Source organism: Anopheles ziemanni, chromosome X, assembly GCF_943734765.1.
Source record: "Anopheles ziemanni chromosome X, idAnoZiCoDA_A2_x.2, whole genome shotgun sequence".
In the NCBI taxonomy this organism is placed as follows: Eukaryota; Metazoa; Arthropoda; class Insecta; order Diptera; family Culicidae; genus Anopheles; species Anopheles ziemanni.
The window spans coordinates 15489356-15506089 of NC_080707.1; the positions used below are offsets into that span (position 1 = coordinate 15489356).

Here is a 16734-nt window from a genome sequence, read left to right on the forward strand (position 1 = left end):
AACATTTTAGAACTAGCTACTGCTGTCACCCATGTTTTGGTGACGCTGTACCGTACGTGTTAATATATCCGTTAAAACCCTAAAAATCTAATCGCGTTTAAAAGTGGTAAAAACGAAAACAAAGGAAAGGAAAAAGGGCCAGTGAGAGGAACGCAAGGAAAATGAAACCTTTAAATGCGGCCTGAAACCGGCGTAAATCCGACGACGCTTGCAAGAACGGCGCGGAAGAGGAAGTTCAAATTCGTCACACTCAACATGATAGAACAATATTTGTGATTCATCTGTGCTCCCCCCTTAAGCATAAAAACGAGAGCATAGAAAACAGCACGGGCGAGACGGGGGGGAGATGAGAGAGAGAGATAGAGAGATGCGTAGCATAAACCCGACCGCGCTGAAACGCGCATACCGCACGCGCTACAGAATCACACTGCGCATCGCTGTGTGCGTGAAATCATCCCGCGCACAAAAGCTAGCCGTCCCGTTTTGGCGCGCGCGCCGCGTACGAGTTAGAGGGGGACGGCAAACGGTGGGGGGCATTAGAAGCGTTACCGGGCGGCGTGCGCGCGCAGTGTTGTTGTTCGGTCGCAGATTGTAGTTACATCGTTGTTAGAAACCGCCAGCCCGTTCACTTGCAAGTTGAAGCTGAAGCGACGAAGGTGTGATTGAAGTCAATGATTTTTATTCAATTTCAAATTGTGTGTTCAAAGTGAATAAGTGGAAAGTTAGTACAAGTGAATTATAGTGGCTTTCGTTCGGTATCAAATCGATTTAATCGATTGGAGTTGGAGTGCAGATTTGTAACTCTTTTAAATCGTGTGTTCTAAGTGAAAAAGTGAAAAGTATTACTCGGGAATCATAGTATTCTTTGTTCGGTGGCAAAAAAAAAGCCAGACTGTCCGACCGGGAGTTTTAATCGTTTGGAGTTGGAGTGCAGGCTTTTTAACTCTTTTAAATCGTGTGTTCTAAGTGAAAAAGTGAAAAGTATTAGTCGGGAATTATAATATTCTTTGTTCGGTGGCAAAAAAAGCCCGACTGTCCGACCGGGAGTTTAAATCGTTTGGAGTTGGAGCGCAGCCTTTTTAACTCTTTTAAATCGTTCGTGTTCAAAGTGAAAACGTATATAAAAGTAGTACTCGTACATTAGAGTTTTTTTCTGTTCGGTGTCAAAAGTGTCAGAGTGCGCGACCCGGGCGTTTGAATCGCTGCTACGTGCTTTGGAAGCGGGCATCATTTAATCATCATTTCGATAAAGAACATTTCCAAGTGACGCCATCATCATGGTACGCAGTTTTATATCTTCATTCATCTTCTTCTAAGCTAACGTGTGCAGTATTTCTTTAAAGTAAATAAAATCTTCCTCTTAAACTCACGAAACGTGTTCGGGATCATTTCCTGCTTTGATTTATCCCAGCAGAATTAATGCCGAATGCGCATGCGTCCCCCCCCTCCGGGGGCCCCTTTTTGGCGCGGAACGCTCAAGTTTCAATTCCGATGTGTTAGCATTCCGCCTTGGCTATCAACTTTTATGACTTGGTTTTGCGGATTATTACTCCGCTTGGTGACGAATTATTAGGGGTTTGTTTGTGGTGTACATTATTATTCGTAGGCGTTTGATTACAACACGGGACAAATGAATGCGAGCTCGGTAAAGAATAAGCGATCTAATGACGATGTTGTTTTAAAAAAAATTATTGAGGTTATGATGCTGTGATGTGAAAGCTGAATCGGCTGTAACACCAAGCCATTCGTGGCGTTCTCGATTGATAGCGACGCTAGCGTCATCGTGCAAGTGATAGTTTTTAGTTACGGAGATATAGCCTCAATTGATTTTGGTGACTAATTGTGCATTTGAGGCTGGCTTATGTATATTCGCTACTTAGTGGTGGTGGTTTGTGGAACTCTTTACAGTTGCACTTCTGCTTTGTAAAATGTTTTATGTGCCAATTGTTGCACAATTGTACATCTCCTGTATAGGTGCTTAGTTCAAGTTTAGTTTTTCTTTATCGTTTCATATTGCTGTTTGATGTGAACTGCAATCAAGTTTCTTGTTTCGTATATTCTTTCAATGAGGGATCATTAGAAAAATTGGAGAAAAGTGTATCGTAAACAAAACTATATAATGTGTCGCGTCGTAGATCGATTTTTTATTGAGGTGTGTTTTCCGAATAGGTCAAAATCTCTAAAATAAAAAAAAAAAAAAAAATTGAGGTGTGTTGAGCCTTAGTGCACAGTTGTTTTTTTCCCTTGTGCCTGTTGTCTGCAGTTTCTGGTGTTTTTTTTTTATGACTGTTCATAAAGTTCCTATAGGATATAAATCGACTTTAACTAACTTGTACTGCTTGCAGTTTTTTGTTGCACGTTTTGTTTCTACTTTTGTTGCGCGTCGTTTCGAGTGTACCTGCTTCGTAAACACGTTCTAATATGTTTGTTAACTTTGTAAAAAAATGGCAGGACTGTGAAGAGGTTAATTGGATTAATGTACTGAAAGTTTTTTGTTTCTAATTCCCAAGCGGTTCGTTTTCTTCTGTTCTATTCTTCTTTCAACTTTTCCTTAAATTTTTTCTTTTCTTCGTTTAACTAAATGTCAGATTCCTGTTCTCTTCGGATCAAGGAAACTTTTTCTTTACATCTAGTTGATCAAAGCCTCTTATTAGTTTTTAGTTTTCGTATCAGTAGCATGTGTTCGATGAATAGTTTAAACGTTGGTTTGGTCTTGTTCGCTTTAGTAGTTTTGTTTTTTGTGACTTTTTCAAAAATTCATCTGATTTACCAGCTAAAACTTTAACATCACATGTACTTATTCGATTATTGATCAAAAAATCTTACAGGTTGTAAATCGACTAACAGTTGACTAATCTGCTATCAAGTTTTTTTTTGGGCTTTTGGATTTGGATAAATGTATATTTCGAAGTGGGTACTTTTTGTAACTTTTCTGCTTTAAATATTTCTTCACCTTTTCCTTTTTTCATAAAATTTATCTTCGTTAGTTAGTCTAATATTTTGAAAACCATAGCGTTGAAATGTATTAAAGTAGTACAATGGGATGAGAAAAAAATGACCAACCAATGTTGTACAGAGAAAACGATCCCATGGATTGAATAAGATTCCGGAAAGTTAATGATGATTTCACAAGAAACAAGGCATATAAAGCAAATGAATAGAAAAAAATTGATGATAAGTAATTCAAGTAGAATTGTGTTTCCAAATTGTAACAAGACGAGCGGCATGTAATAATTGTATCAAGCCTGTCAACAAGTAAATGTGCATTTCGTCCCTGTGAACCATTTTCTAGGCCGACGAACACAGCTTCCAATGCTTTCGGTGCAAGGTGAAGGGACCAGGATTGGTAAGCTGCCAGACCTGCGTGCGCAAGTACCACGAGCAATGTGCGGGTCCGACCCATCCCGACAAGCCCCCTTGGAACTGCCTGGAGTGCCGGAAGCCAGCGATGATTTATAATGTAAGTGTCGCCCGTTGGCCCAACTGTTGACACGAAATAAACATTTGCTCCATTTCGTCGTCCACTCGTTGCACGATACGATACCGGACTCTGGAAGGTGAATCGCGAGCATGAGTGCTGGTACTGTCTGCGGCCCAGCAATCGGTTGCCCAAGTGCAGCACGTGTTGTCGCAGCTACCACAAAGCTTGCCGCTGGCCGGCGACCACCGGCAATCCCTGGTCCTGTCAGCTGTGCCTGCCAGGCCAACCGTTGGCCGAACTGGAGCGGGGTAAATGGCGCTCGTACACCCCGAAGATCGTGCAGTTCCACAAGTGCTTGGCGTACGCCGTTGACGCGGTGTTCTGTTCTGTGAAAGAGGTAAGAGGTTCGCCTTCTTAGCAACATCGAATCAACCGGCATCTGACGCGTACGTTCGATTTCTCTTTCCACTCGCCGCAGGCCCATCTGTTCTTTCCCTTCAGACACGAGTTGTTCGGTGATCTCTTAGATGACAAGATACAGTACATGGACATAGAGAGGATTTGGAACAAGGTCCAGCTCATACGGTACAACTCGGTGGATGCGTTCTACGACGATTGGAAAATGATTGCGGAGTACATTCGTCTCCTACCGGGTGAGTATCCCAAGCAACATTTCCAATGCTTGATAGACTTGAACAAGTTTTATAATTTTTTACAAGTTTTTTTTTAATTTTTCAACATGAATGTAATAAGTCTTCTTTTCTAACTTCTTTTATACAACGTTAAATCTAAGTCTGGTTTTAATACGCATTGTCTTTCGGCTGGTTTTAAGAGAAGGTCTTTTAACAAAGATTTCATAGTCCACCATACTGACTTACTCTTATAGTTGACAACCGTTTCAGACGTGAAGGTCGGTTTTATAGCTATCTTTAATAGGGTAAACAATAATAAAAAGCCGTAATTAATCCAATTTGACGAAGTACAGACACCAGAAAACTTTGATAAAACATGCTTAAGCCTATATAGGCATTGGAAATGTTGCTTGGGAGTAGTGATGGGCACCGTTCAGGAACGAACGTTGTGGGTTCTGACGCCACTGCTCTTCGTTTCAGAAGGTTGCGATATGGAGCATGCGATCAATGATATGCTTGAAACGGCCCATGAGCAAGCAGAGTCGATAAGATACTGCCAGGAGTGTTACATCGCGCGCCAGGAGAAGCCCGCCAGTTGGTTCGAGGAGACGTGCACGAATCCGCATCTGCTAGTGTGGGGGAAGGTGCGCGGCTACCGCTTCTGGCCGGCGAAGGTGATGGACATACTGCCGAACGGCCAGGTTTGGGTGCATTTCTTCGGCACCCACAGTTTGGCCAAGCTGAACGGGAACGACTGCCTGCTGTACAACCGGCGGGATCCAACCGGGCGCCCGTGCAAGACCAAAGAGTGGCGCAAGGCTCTGCAGGAGATAGACGCCCACCTGATCAAGCTGACCGAGCGGTTCGGGTGCGTCAACATCAACGCACTGAAGTCGCTGAAATCTGCCAGTATTCAGGAGCACCTGGAGGCAATGTTTCCTGGATCGATACCACTCGATCTGAGCCGTCACAACGTGATTGTGCCTGCGTGGTCAGCGACACCTTTCACCTCTCAGCGCCCTCTACCACGAACGCTGCCAACCCAAAGCACCACATTGGGTAGTGAACCGACACCTTCCACATCTCGGCGCCCTGTAGGACGCCCGCGACGAACGGTGCCCGAGTCCGACACCTCATTGGGTAGTGAACCGACACCTTCCACATCTCAGCGCCCTGTAGGACGCCCGCGACGAACGCTGTCCACCACATCGGGTAGTGTACCGACACCTTCCACATCTCGGCGCCCTGTAGGACGCCCGCGACGAACGCTGTCCGACCCGGGCACCTCATTGGGTAGTGAACCGACACCTTCCACATCTCGGCGCCCTGTAGGACGCCCGCGACGAACGTTGTCCGACCCGGGCACCTCATTGGGTAGTGATCCGACACCTTCCACATCTCGGCGCCCTGTAGGACGCCCGCGACGAACGCTGTCCACCACATCGGGTAGTGAACCGACACCTTCCACATCTCGGCGCCCTGTAGGACGCCCGCGACGAACGCTGTCCACCACATCGGGTAGTGTACCGACACCTTCCACATCTCGGCGCCCTGTAGGACGCCCGCGACGAACGCTGTCCGACCCGGGCACCTCATTGGGTAGTGAACCGACACCTTCCACATCTCGGCGCCCTGTAGGACGCCCGCGACGAACGCTGTCCACAACATCGGGTAGTGTACCGACACCTTCCACATCTCTGCGCCCTGTAGGACGCCCACGTCGAACGCTGTCCGACCCAGGCACCTCATTGGGTAGTGAACCGACACCTTCCACATCTCGGCGCCCTGTAGGACGACCGCGACGAACGCTGTCCACCACATTAGGTAGTGTACCGACACCTTCCACATCTCGGCGCCCTGTAGGACGCCCGCGACGAACGCTGTCCGACCCGGGCACCTCATTGGGTAGTGAACCGACACCTTCCACATCTCGGCGCCCTGTAGGACGCCCGCGACGAACGCTGTCCACAACATCGGGTAGTGTACCGACACCTTCCACATCTCGGCGCCCTGTAGGACGCCCGCGACGAACGCTGTCCGACCCGGGCACCTCATTGGGTAGTGAACCGACACCTTCCACATCTCGGCGCACTGTAGGACGACCGCGACGAACGCTGTCCACCACATTGGGTAGTGTACCGACACCTTCCACATCTCGGCGCCCTGTAGGACGCCCGCGACGAACGCTGTCCGACCCGGGCACCTCATTGGGTAGTGAACCGACACCTTCCACATCTCGGCACCCTGTAGGACGCCCACGTCGAACGGTGCCCGACCCGGACACCTCATTGGGTAGTGAACCGACACCTTCCACATCTCGCCCTATCGGGGGCCTGAAAAGAAAGGTATGTTTTTAATACAAGACACCTCCCTCGCTTCTTTCCCGTCCTCACAATCGGAAATTTGAAAATTCCTCGCTAATCTCTTCACTATACTAGCTCAAGAAGGCTCCCCAACATGAGGACAACGACAACGCGAAGAAAAAGCGACCAACCGAACAGGCTAAACGAGCCACCCCTAAGAAGCGACAACGCGTAGCTGCCAAACGAGACGGCCTGCGGTCCAGCAAAGAGCCGGAAAAGGATCCTATAAGGATTGTTCTGAAAATGTCACGATTTACCACGGAAGATCGCGGCTTTATCGAACAATGTCGGTTCCTAGCAAACCTCGGACTGACGCCGGTATTGAAACAACTTCAAGAACCGGGCGAAGGAACCAGTTCCCTAGAGAAAAACGGGACGACGCCGGTATTGGATCAACATCATGATCCGGGAGAAGGAACCAGTTCCCAAGGGAACCATGGACTGACGCCGGTATGGAAACAACATGACCCGTTAGAAGGACCCAGTTCCCTAGGGAACCACGGGTTGACGCCAGTATTGAAACAACTTCATGATCCGGGAGAAGGAACCAGCAAATGAAGAAGAAGGTCGATTGGTTCTTGCATGACACAATTTTGATTTTGAATTTTTATGAAACATTTTTTTTCACAGTATTAAAAAAAGTATATTCTAAAAGATTTATGTATACAGCTTCAATTCCAACGAATCCGGGTCGACCCGTGAAAAGAGTCGTAAGACTCATCACTAGTATAAGTAACACATAAAAAGTAGTGCGATCGCTGGTAGTAGCAAGGTGTGGGTCGAAACAAACGATAACCAAAAGTTAACCAAGAACGGAAGGGAAGGATGCCATTAGTACAAAAACATGACAGTAAGACTGATTGAATCGAAAAGGTCGTACAGGTGCAAATACTAGAGTTGTGTAATTTCGGTTCACATTCAAAAATTTGAAAGATTTTTTGCGACGGCTTAGAGATTCATGAATCTTTAATTAAGAGATTAAAAACAGAAGAACACAAAAAAAGAACAGAAAACTTCAGACCACAAGATGGATAGAGAGAATCCCTTTTTTGTATTTGGTCGCATGGAATCTCGGGAGAATGATAATATTTTGACCATTCTTTTTAAGACGCTATGACTTTTCCATTTTTTTAGATTTTTGTGATCCGTAAACAGCTAATTTTCAGTATATTTGTTTGCTAGTTTTTGGAGTTTTTTAAATGTTTTGATGCACTTCTTCAACATTCCCCTAGCTTGGGGTAAAGCGAAAAAGATTGAATTGAACGAAATTTGGAACCTTTTCAACTTTTTTTTTCAAAATTCCAAATGTTAATGTTGGAAACCTTATGTTCTTAAAATCTTAAATACTAAGCCATCTATGAAAACTAATTGCATATTTGAAAAGCACAAATGACGCCACGATTTGACCTCGTAGTTGTGAATTTTGGAATTTTCCTTTGATGTCGATTAATGGCATCGCATGTAATTGCAAAACTATGATTTTAGTTTTTAAATGTTCCTTAATGTATTTGATTTATAGCGCACTCTTTTTTTAATTATATTATACGTTTTAAGTTTTTGTTAAGTCAAGTTTGCTGATTTTGGCTTTACACAGAGCTAGTAGACTGATGGAGAAGGGCATGAAAGAACCGAAAACACTGAAAGATAGTCAACAAATATACTAAAAACTAGCCATTTACGGATTTGAAAAATCTTCAAAATTTGAAAAGTGATAGTGTGTTTGAAAGAGTGATCAAAATTACGCAATATAGGGGAGGTAAACACGACTCTCGGGACTGGTAGAACAGAAAAAATAGATGTAGGTTTACTTTAAGTAAACGTTTTAGGTTGTAGGTTTTTACTTTACTATTCCTTTTTTTATATTCTCGTCTTTTGAGATACTAAATTCGAAAATTGCATTTTGTTGAAAATTATCGCCATTAGGATTTAAGCGTTAAAACCAAAGGTATAACTACAGAAAAACGGTCGATTCACATGAAACTCAAAGGGAACTTTGCTCCCAACAAAATGCTATGAAACTGAAAAAATGAGCGAAAAAAATATGTGCTTCGGTTAGTGAGTGATGAATTCGGTTTGCAAAGATGTTCAGCACTTGGTGTTGAGTGCGACTTTACAGAGGCTTGCCATATTCGATTAAGTATACTGTTTGCTGATAATATTTCGGTGCGGAACATACCCTCTCTACCTCTAAGCTTCTTGTTAAACACGCAAATCTACCATGAATGCGAATCTATTTCCATCTGCTCACGAATATTACCGTCTACACGAAATCGAAAAGAATCACAGCAAAACTTACATCTTTTTGTGAATTGCCAGAGTTTTGTGCTTCAGATATACCTGACTAAAATTTCTTCCTTATATGTGTATACTCACAACTGTAAATATCAAATATGTAATTATTGGGACATATTTTTATCGTAAAAGTTAACAATTCAATCTTTTAAAAAAATGGTCAAGGAGTCACACCATCCGACGTAGACCTTCGAAAAGATTTGCCACATCTAGTACAGTAGCATTGGCTTCTGCTTTTGGTGCAGCTTAGAGATGGATAACAAATATGTAACAACTATTGGAATGTGCTTGAGTATGGTGAACAGAAACATGAATAAACGGTGTGTGCAAATCAACCAAACTTCTACTATTAATGCATGAAATACATTCAAACTATATGTAGTTATAACAAACAACAAACTTTTTTGTTGTTATAGGAACATTTCCAACAGGTCAAATAAAATAATTTAGCGGGGCCAAATAAATGAGCTCAACTGAGCGCAACAACTATGTCAAACCCTGTTGCATACCTTCAGGCACTCAATCGTATCAAAACGATAAGTTTAATGTTCGAACCATTGCATACCAGCATAGGCGTACGTTAACGCAAAGTTTTGGAGGTTAGTTTGCAACATCGTTATCAACAGGAGTTTGTAATAACCTCTGTTGGGTATTGACAATTTAGTTTCGATTAAGTCTCACTTCGTGTAAAGTAAAATTTAACATCAAGTTTAATTTTCCCTATAAGATTCTTAAGCGCCTGGAGGTAGGCAACGAGCAAGGCATGGTTGTTGTAATGGGTTGACTTGGCTATTTTTATGGGAAGGCCATAACTGCATTGTGCAGTAAGATAGGTAGATGCAAATAAGTCGGGCATAGCTGATAGCTGCTGCTGAACAATCTGATCTTTTGTAAATTGTACTATATTGTTGACGAAAATGTATGACACAGTAACTGATATGCAATCTGTCGAATTTACTATGATATCAAGTAAACAAGCTTTATTTATACTATTCAATTTTCATAGAGCCTGTAGTATTTAAACCGTTTATTCAAAGTAATTTGGTAAAATAAAAGCTTAAAATAAAGAAAACAGTAGAATACGGGTAAAGAGCCACCGATTGTGTCCTTCACATCATGTGATCCAAAAATTTCAATTAAAACTAATGAAAATGATGTCAATCTAACTGAAAACTCTTAGACAAGTAAAGGAGGAAATTACCTTAGACAACTGTAAGGATCCTTTCGGTCCAGTTTTAGTAAATACAGCATTTGTAATGTGGAATACGGGAATGACAGTGGGTACCGCTGAGGCCAGTTTTATCTGTTTCCAGGATCTTTAGTGACTAACAATAGGATAACTTAGATAGTCGAGCGAAATTGGAAGGATATGGAAAGTTGTATTCTTTAAAACCATTACATCATCAGCTATATAGTGATATAAGTCAGCAGAAGTGATAGAAAGTCATAGAGCTAAGAATTAAATATCATAAAAAAATAAAAATTAAAAATTAAAATACCTCAATTAGATAACATCCTACAAAGGGCCTACAATACTTGGCGTCAAAATGACGTACCTGTTAAAATAAGTTTCTAAAAATAAAAACAAATTTGAAAAATGTACAAGTTTACCTCCATAACAGGTTCGTTTTGGGTTTTTCTTGATACACTAATTGTTTACAGAGAAATTACAACTTAAAGACCGGAGGTACGTCAAATGGAGTTGTTGGTATAAATAGGATAAAATAAATTCACTACTGCACTTAACACCATTTTAAAAATATACCTATGAGGCTTTTTATTTTTAATGGAAAACAAATGTTTGGCCTTAGAGTTTTCAGCAAAATGGAGGAACTGGACCTTCTCCCCGTTTTTATGTGTTGATGCGCCCTGCTTGTGCCAGTGCCAACTCGAGACATTTCCGACGCACAACCTTGCCGGAGGGCGTCAGGGGTAGCGACGGTGTGAAGTAGACACCGCCCCGCAGCCGCTTCCAGTCGGCGACCCGCGCGCGCACGAACTCCTCCACCTGCGTCCCGTCGACGGAATCTCCGGCCGGGCCAGGGGCGCGCATCACCACCGCCGCCGGCAGGTCGCAACCCTCGGCCGGGACGCCCACCACGCAGCAGTCGAGCACACCCGGTACGAGGCGGACGAGCGCCTCCAGCTCGGCGGGCGAAATCTGGAAGCCGGCGTACTTGATGATGTCCTTCTTCCGGTCGACGATGTACAGGTGGCCGTCGGCGTCGAAGTGGCCGATGTCGCCGGTGCGTATCCAGCCGTCCGGGGTGATCGTGTCGGCCGTGGCCTCCGGGTTGCCGTAGTACCCGGCGAACGGGACGCGGACGCGCAGCAAAATCTCACCCTGGCGGCCCGGAGGAAGCGCCGGACCGTCGACATCGGCCACGATCTTCGCCTCGGTTCGGGGTTGGAGTGTGCCGACGCAGTCGTCCCGGTACGACCGGCCGTCGGTGAGGGTCACCAGGCACGACTCCGACATGCCGTACCCGATCTGCAGGGCCGTGTGGGCGGGAAGTTTGGCCCGGAGGGCCCGGTACAGCTCGGTGGAGACGCGCGCACCCCCGCAGAGTAGCAACCGGAGCGCCAAGAGGTCCGCCGTCGACAGCGGAGGCTCCCGCACCAGCAGGTTGGACTGGTAGGGCGAGAAGAACCCGATGGTGACGCGATGACGTTGCAGGAGCTCGAGAGCTAGCGAGGGGTCGAACGGGTCGCGGGTGATGACGCGTGTCCCCTGCGAAACGGTGCCGATGATGAGGGACGCGAACCCGGACAGCCAGTAGAGCGAGCTGAACGCCAACACTCGGTCGCTCGGGCACGACCGCCACAGCGTAGGCAGGTTGGTGATGCAGAACGCGTGCGTATAGCAAACACCCTTCGGGAGACCTGTCGTGCCAGACGAGCACAGGATCACCGCCAGGCTCTTACCGGCATCATCGAGCGTCGGTGCTCTGAAACAATGAAACAACATTGGTCAAAAAGATTGGACATACGAAGAAATAAATAAGGTAAGATGGGGCAAGATGAACCCACAAACCCCCAATACTACTTTCTAACAGTCTGTTTGAGAGAAAAAAAAACTAAAAAATTTCACAAATCGATTATCTACTCTATCTCATTCTCTTCCACTCACAAGACATAAAAAAACAACATTAATTTAAATTTAAAAAAATTGTAGAGGAAAGGGTGGCAAGATGCACCGGCACTATTTTAACCGAATCGACAAACAAATGTAACAGAGAGCTGATATAAATAATCGGTGTGTTACGGATGGAGAATATGAACAACCCCTAGTAGGGAAAAGTAGGGCAAGATAGCCCGGTTTTAAACTCAATTAAGTCATTTAAAAGTATATTAAGCATTATATTAATGTATCTAGTACATTCATTGGGGTCCGCGACAGCCGAGCGGTAGCGCCGGTTAGAAAATCGGCCCATGAGCGCCGGGGCTCACCACCTCGACGGCGTGGGTTCGAATCCCAACCGAGACCGGACCCTCCCCTGTACGAGAGGACTGACTATCCACGTACAACAGGGAAACAAGTCTCGTAAGCCCTTAACGGGGCAGGCATGACCAAGAGGTCGTTACGCCAAGAAGAAGAAGAAGAAGAAGTACATTCTACATGGATTTTACGGAACATCTCATAAAGAAAGTGAGAAAAGAACAATAATATAAAACTATTATTTAAGGTATTGCAATGGTTAAAATTACATTTTTCAATCAACCATGCATTCTTGAAATACCTGTACCTGTTATTTAAAGACCTCCGATATTAAAAACCTCAACATTTTAAATTAAAAACAAAAATGATGCTCCATAAAAACAAGAACAAGTCAACGTTGGGTGCATGGTGCTTTCATAATCACGGTGCATTCTGCCCTACCGTACGTTCTGCCCCATGATTGTCAAACTGAAGAGGTGCAAACTGAAAGTTCTCTCCGAAAATCTTTTTTAACAAAAAGTAGATAGGTTTTAAGCAGGTTTTCATATTTTTCGAACATAAAAAAGATTACTCTTTTACCCAAATTTGAAATTATATTAAGTGAAAGGAGTTTAAGAAATTATTTTTTGTTTTTGCTTTAGAGAGGCAAGTTGCCCCACGTTTCCTTAATTCACCTGTGAGAGATCAATAACCAATGAGGTGGAAGTTTTTCCTCACGTTTGTATCGGTATATTCTGCCCCTAACTTATTGAGGTACTGGACGAATGTCTGCTTGATTGCAAGATGCCCAGATTGTTGTACCGTCCGAGGGCCGCATGATGGTGGAATACGCCTCTGACTCTACATCATCGCCGTGTGGAAAGCTGTATCTCACGTTATTCTCGAAAAGCGTAGCTGAAGCACTACCTAATTCGTGCGAAACCTGCGTATATCGGTTGAAAGTTGAATTCTCTCGGTACACTCGGTATCAGTTTGACGTCTCACTGCCAACTTGTTGGGCACTTCTTTGAGAACTTGCGTACTGTGCACTGGAGTTGACAGACTGGCGCACCTCACCTATTTCTTTCACCTTACTTACACGAACGACTGCTCCGTTCCGGTTGACTCGAGCAACTCGTCCACATGGCGATAGCCGACGCGATGCTCCTCGAACAGGATGTACACTGGATCGATGCCGGCCGTGGCAGCTCCTTCGCGCATCACGTCCAATATGTGGCTCTCGCAGAACACCAGCTGTGGCCTGGTGATAGACAACATGTGGCTAAAGTCCGCCGCGGTGAACGCCGGATCGAGCGTGTTGACGGGAATGCCGAGGGCGAAGCAGGCGAACATCACCGGCGCTGCGTGTTCGCCATTACGCGAGGCCAACGCCGCCATCGTGCCCTGTTGGCCGTAGCCCAGCTGTATTAGACGCTGGGCGATGCACACCGTGCGCCGGTACATCTCCCCACAGGTCACCACCCGGCCACCGTCGATGTCGGCCGAAATCTGGCTCGGATGGTCCGGGTCGGAACGCTCCAGCACGGAGAGCACCAGCTGACCGAGGCTCTGATCGGGGTTGTACATCGCCGATCGGCGCAATCCCGACCAGACGTGCGTAGTCGCATCGTAAAAGCAGCTACCACCTACACGGCTCACTAGACTACTCTCTTCAGCGCTTCCCATGATCCAGTAGATTAAAAGCGATCGCTTCCGTAACAACAACTATCATACACCAGACACTGCAAACGACTGACCCGCTGGCGATGGTACGCTGGCACTAAAGTACCTGTTTTTACCCGCTCTCCACAACCTCTTGCTCGTGAACGGATGACTCCCATCAAGCGATCGAAACGAGTTCTCGGCACAACTGACGAATGGAACTCGGAAGTGCTCCAGCCACACCAAGCCGACAAGCGTATCTGCTGGACGAAGCAGGCATGACAAAACAGCAAACAATCGGATCCCCACTTACCTCTTGCCTGCCTATCTCGACGAGCATCCGAGATGTGCTGGGTCATCGTCCACCCGCTCCTGTTGTTGCTTCCTCGCTCTAATTGATCTAGTTTTATCTTTGTCCGTTGTAAATATGTGTCCTTGGCTAAACTGAGGTACAACCTGCAGCTATACTGCCTCCGATCGCGTGTCTTTCCAGCGCGTGCCTTCACGCTGAGGTCTCCTATGAGATCAGAACTGGTTTCAAAGCCCTTGCTTTGATGGTACAACGCTGGCCTTCAGATAAAGCGTTGGCCAACTTTTAACCAGTTCAGCGGCAACTGGTCTTGCAGCATGCACTCGATCGCTGGTTCAACAGACCAGCCTTTAGCAGACTTGCTATCGCTGCACCCAAGATAATCCATCCAAGATAACAAGCGCATCTCGTTGTGCGAACAACGTCCTCCTATGAACCGGACAGCGTACAAGCGAGCTCTAAGAATCGGGGTAAAAGTGCTGGACCACGGAAGTTGTACAGATTGCAGAGATGAAAAAAATGTGGGTGAGAGAGATAGAGAGAGAGAGAGAGCGAAACAATGCATCAGTGTAGATAAGAACCGGCAAGAAGGCATATGAACACAGATCAACGCTATCCACGCCTGCGATACGCTCAGTTGTCCTCAACCTTTACCCGATCCGTCGTTATCACACCACGTTGGACTTTGTCCCTGTTTAACCTGGCCGCAAAATCCAACATGACGTGTTACATGTATGACATCCCTGTTGTTTGCTAAACGCCACACAAAAAGAAATGTAAATGTCACTGTAAATAATTTCTTAAGCACACATCGGGTAACAAACAAAAGCAAAATGAAAAACAACAGTAAATCATGTACAATGAGCAGAAAAATACTGCATCATCCATTAACTAAAGCAAAGGACAAACATTTCATATCGTAATCTAATCGCAAGTGGAAGAACAAAGATCCGCATTGATTCATTTAGTTCATTTATTAAAGTACTTTATTGATAAAAAATAAATTTGAGAAAAAATATCATCAAACTGCATACGAATGTAGTTAACGTTAACATGAAGCAGGCGTAATTTTAACAGTAGTAATAAATAACTTTCTGAAGCTCTCTTTCCCTGTTTCTCTTCGTTTTCTCTCCCTCTCCATTGTGTTTCTTCTTACATCTGATTGAAACATCATCATCACCATCGTAGTTACTGGTTTTGCGTTTTCCAAAACTTTAAAAGAACTAATTTTGTAGTTGTTGCACTTCCTCTGCCATACTTTCGTTTTCCCTTATCTACCGCGCCATTTTCCTCTGCAATGCCCTCCGCCCCCGCACACACCCTGCCTTTATGCCTATCTCTCTATCTCTTCCGCTCTAGCTCTCTATCGCTGTAGAAAATCTCTCCCTGTCGCGGGGAGTGTCCCAAGTGATTTTGCATTTATTAAGTATGTGTTTAGTATCAGTATGTCGAAAGTATGTTAAAATCCCATCCAATCACAAGGTTTTTTTCTGCTCGGTGATAGAAAAAATAAGTGCTTGGATCTGAATCCGTTCGTCCATGCAAAAACATGGCCGGGAAGAGGAGAGTGCACGTATGTATGAAAGGTGTGCTGTGCAGCATTAATACAATGTAAGAAGACCTCGCTACCCTCGCCTCCCTGGGTGTAGGGAATGGTCCCTTGTGCGCTGCGATTGTGCTGATGCAAATAATGATGATGATGATGAAGATGAGCAGGAGTAGGAGGAGGAAGGAAAGTACTGCATAGGGCGTCTTCAATACATATTAGGCAAGATAAAAACAAAACAAATGGAGGCAATTAAATATTAGATCGCAAATGAACCTCGTCCTTTATCCACTAAACGTCTAAACCGAGTGGTGCCAAAGACCACACTCGAACCTTGCGAACGAACTTCTACCGTGGATTCAGATGGAATCTTCACTCTTGAGCATGGTGACTGATTCAGTTTTTTAACTTCATTCTAACAGAAGCAAAGGAATCTTGTTTTCCAGCGCCATCAACAACGAAACACAACGAAATGAGCTTTAAACACTAGTGTGATCTATATCTGCTGGTAGATGGCAACGCTATTTCTTTTCTTCCCTAGTTTTTTTTTTCTTTTTCGGACGGTGCGTCGTAAGGTAGACAGGAGTGACTGCATCTATGCTACGCTAACAGGCAACTGCATAACCGCATTTCGGGGATCCTAAAGCCGTCGGGAATGGCGCACGCCGCACGATCGGACCAAGAACCGCTCACAACCCGTCCGTTCCTCTTTCCCTGGCGTGCGCCCATCCGCCGGCCTATATTTCGTTCTTGAAGCGACGATAGATCGATTGAACGTAGGTAAAGACACACTTCCAGTCAGGCTTTCGCATTGCAACCATGTCGTCAACGTCCAGTAGGGGCGCGATCCCGGCTTTTTCACTACAAGAAGAACGAAAACAATAAATAAATTCAACAACAACACCGCCGGACAAGGCTCGGAATACTTACTCAGCCACTCGGAAGGCGAGGGTAAAATTATGGCGTCGCTGCTGTGGTGTTAGTTTGCTAAAGTCAAAAGCGTCCGGAAGGAAATGGTGAATCAGCGCACAGAATGCCATTCCATCTGACCAGCTGGTGGAGAAGTTCTCTATTTTAACGTTCTGCGCCG

The 16734-nt window shown here is 45.1% G+C and overlaps 1 protein-coding gene across 1 annotated transcript; it reads right to left on the reverse strand.

The window, feature by feature from the left end:
- Positions 1 to 10560: 10560 nt before the first annotated feature.
- Positions 10561 to 13812, reverse strand: LOC131291160 (uncharacterized). The gene is made up of 2 exons (XM_058320351.1): positions 13226 to 13812; positions 10561 to 11656 (listed from the first exon to the last, which is right to left on the reverse strand). The coding sequence occupies exons 1-2, from the start codon at positions 13810 to 13812 to the stop codon at positions 10561 to 10563; spliced, it is 1683 nt and encodes a 560-aa protein (XP_058176334.1).
- Positions 13813 to 16734: the final 2922 nt, after the last annotated feature.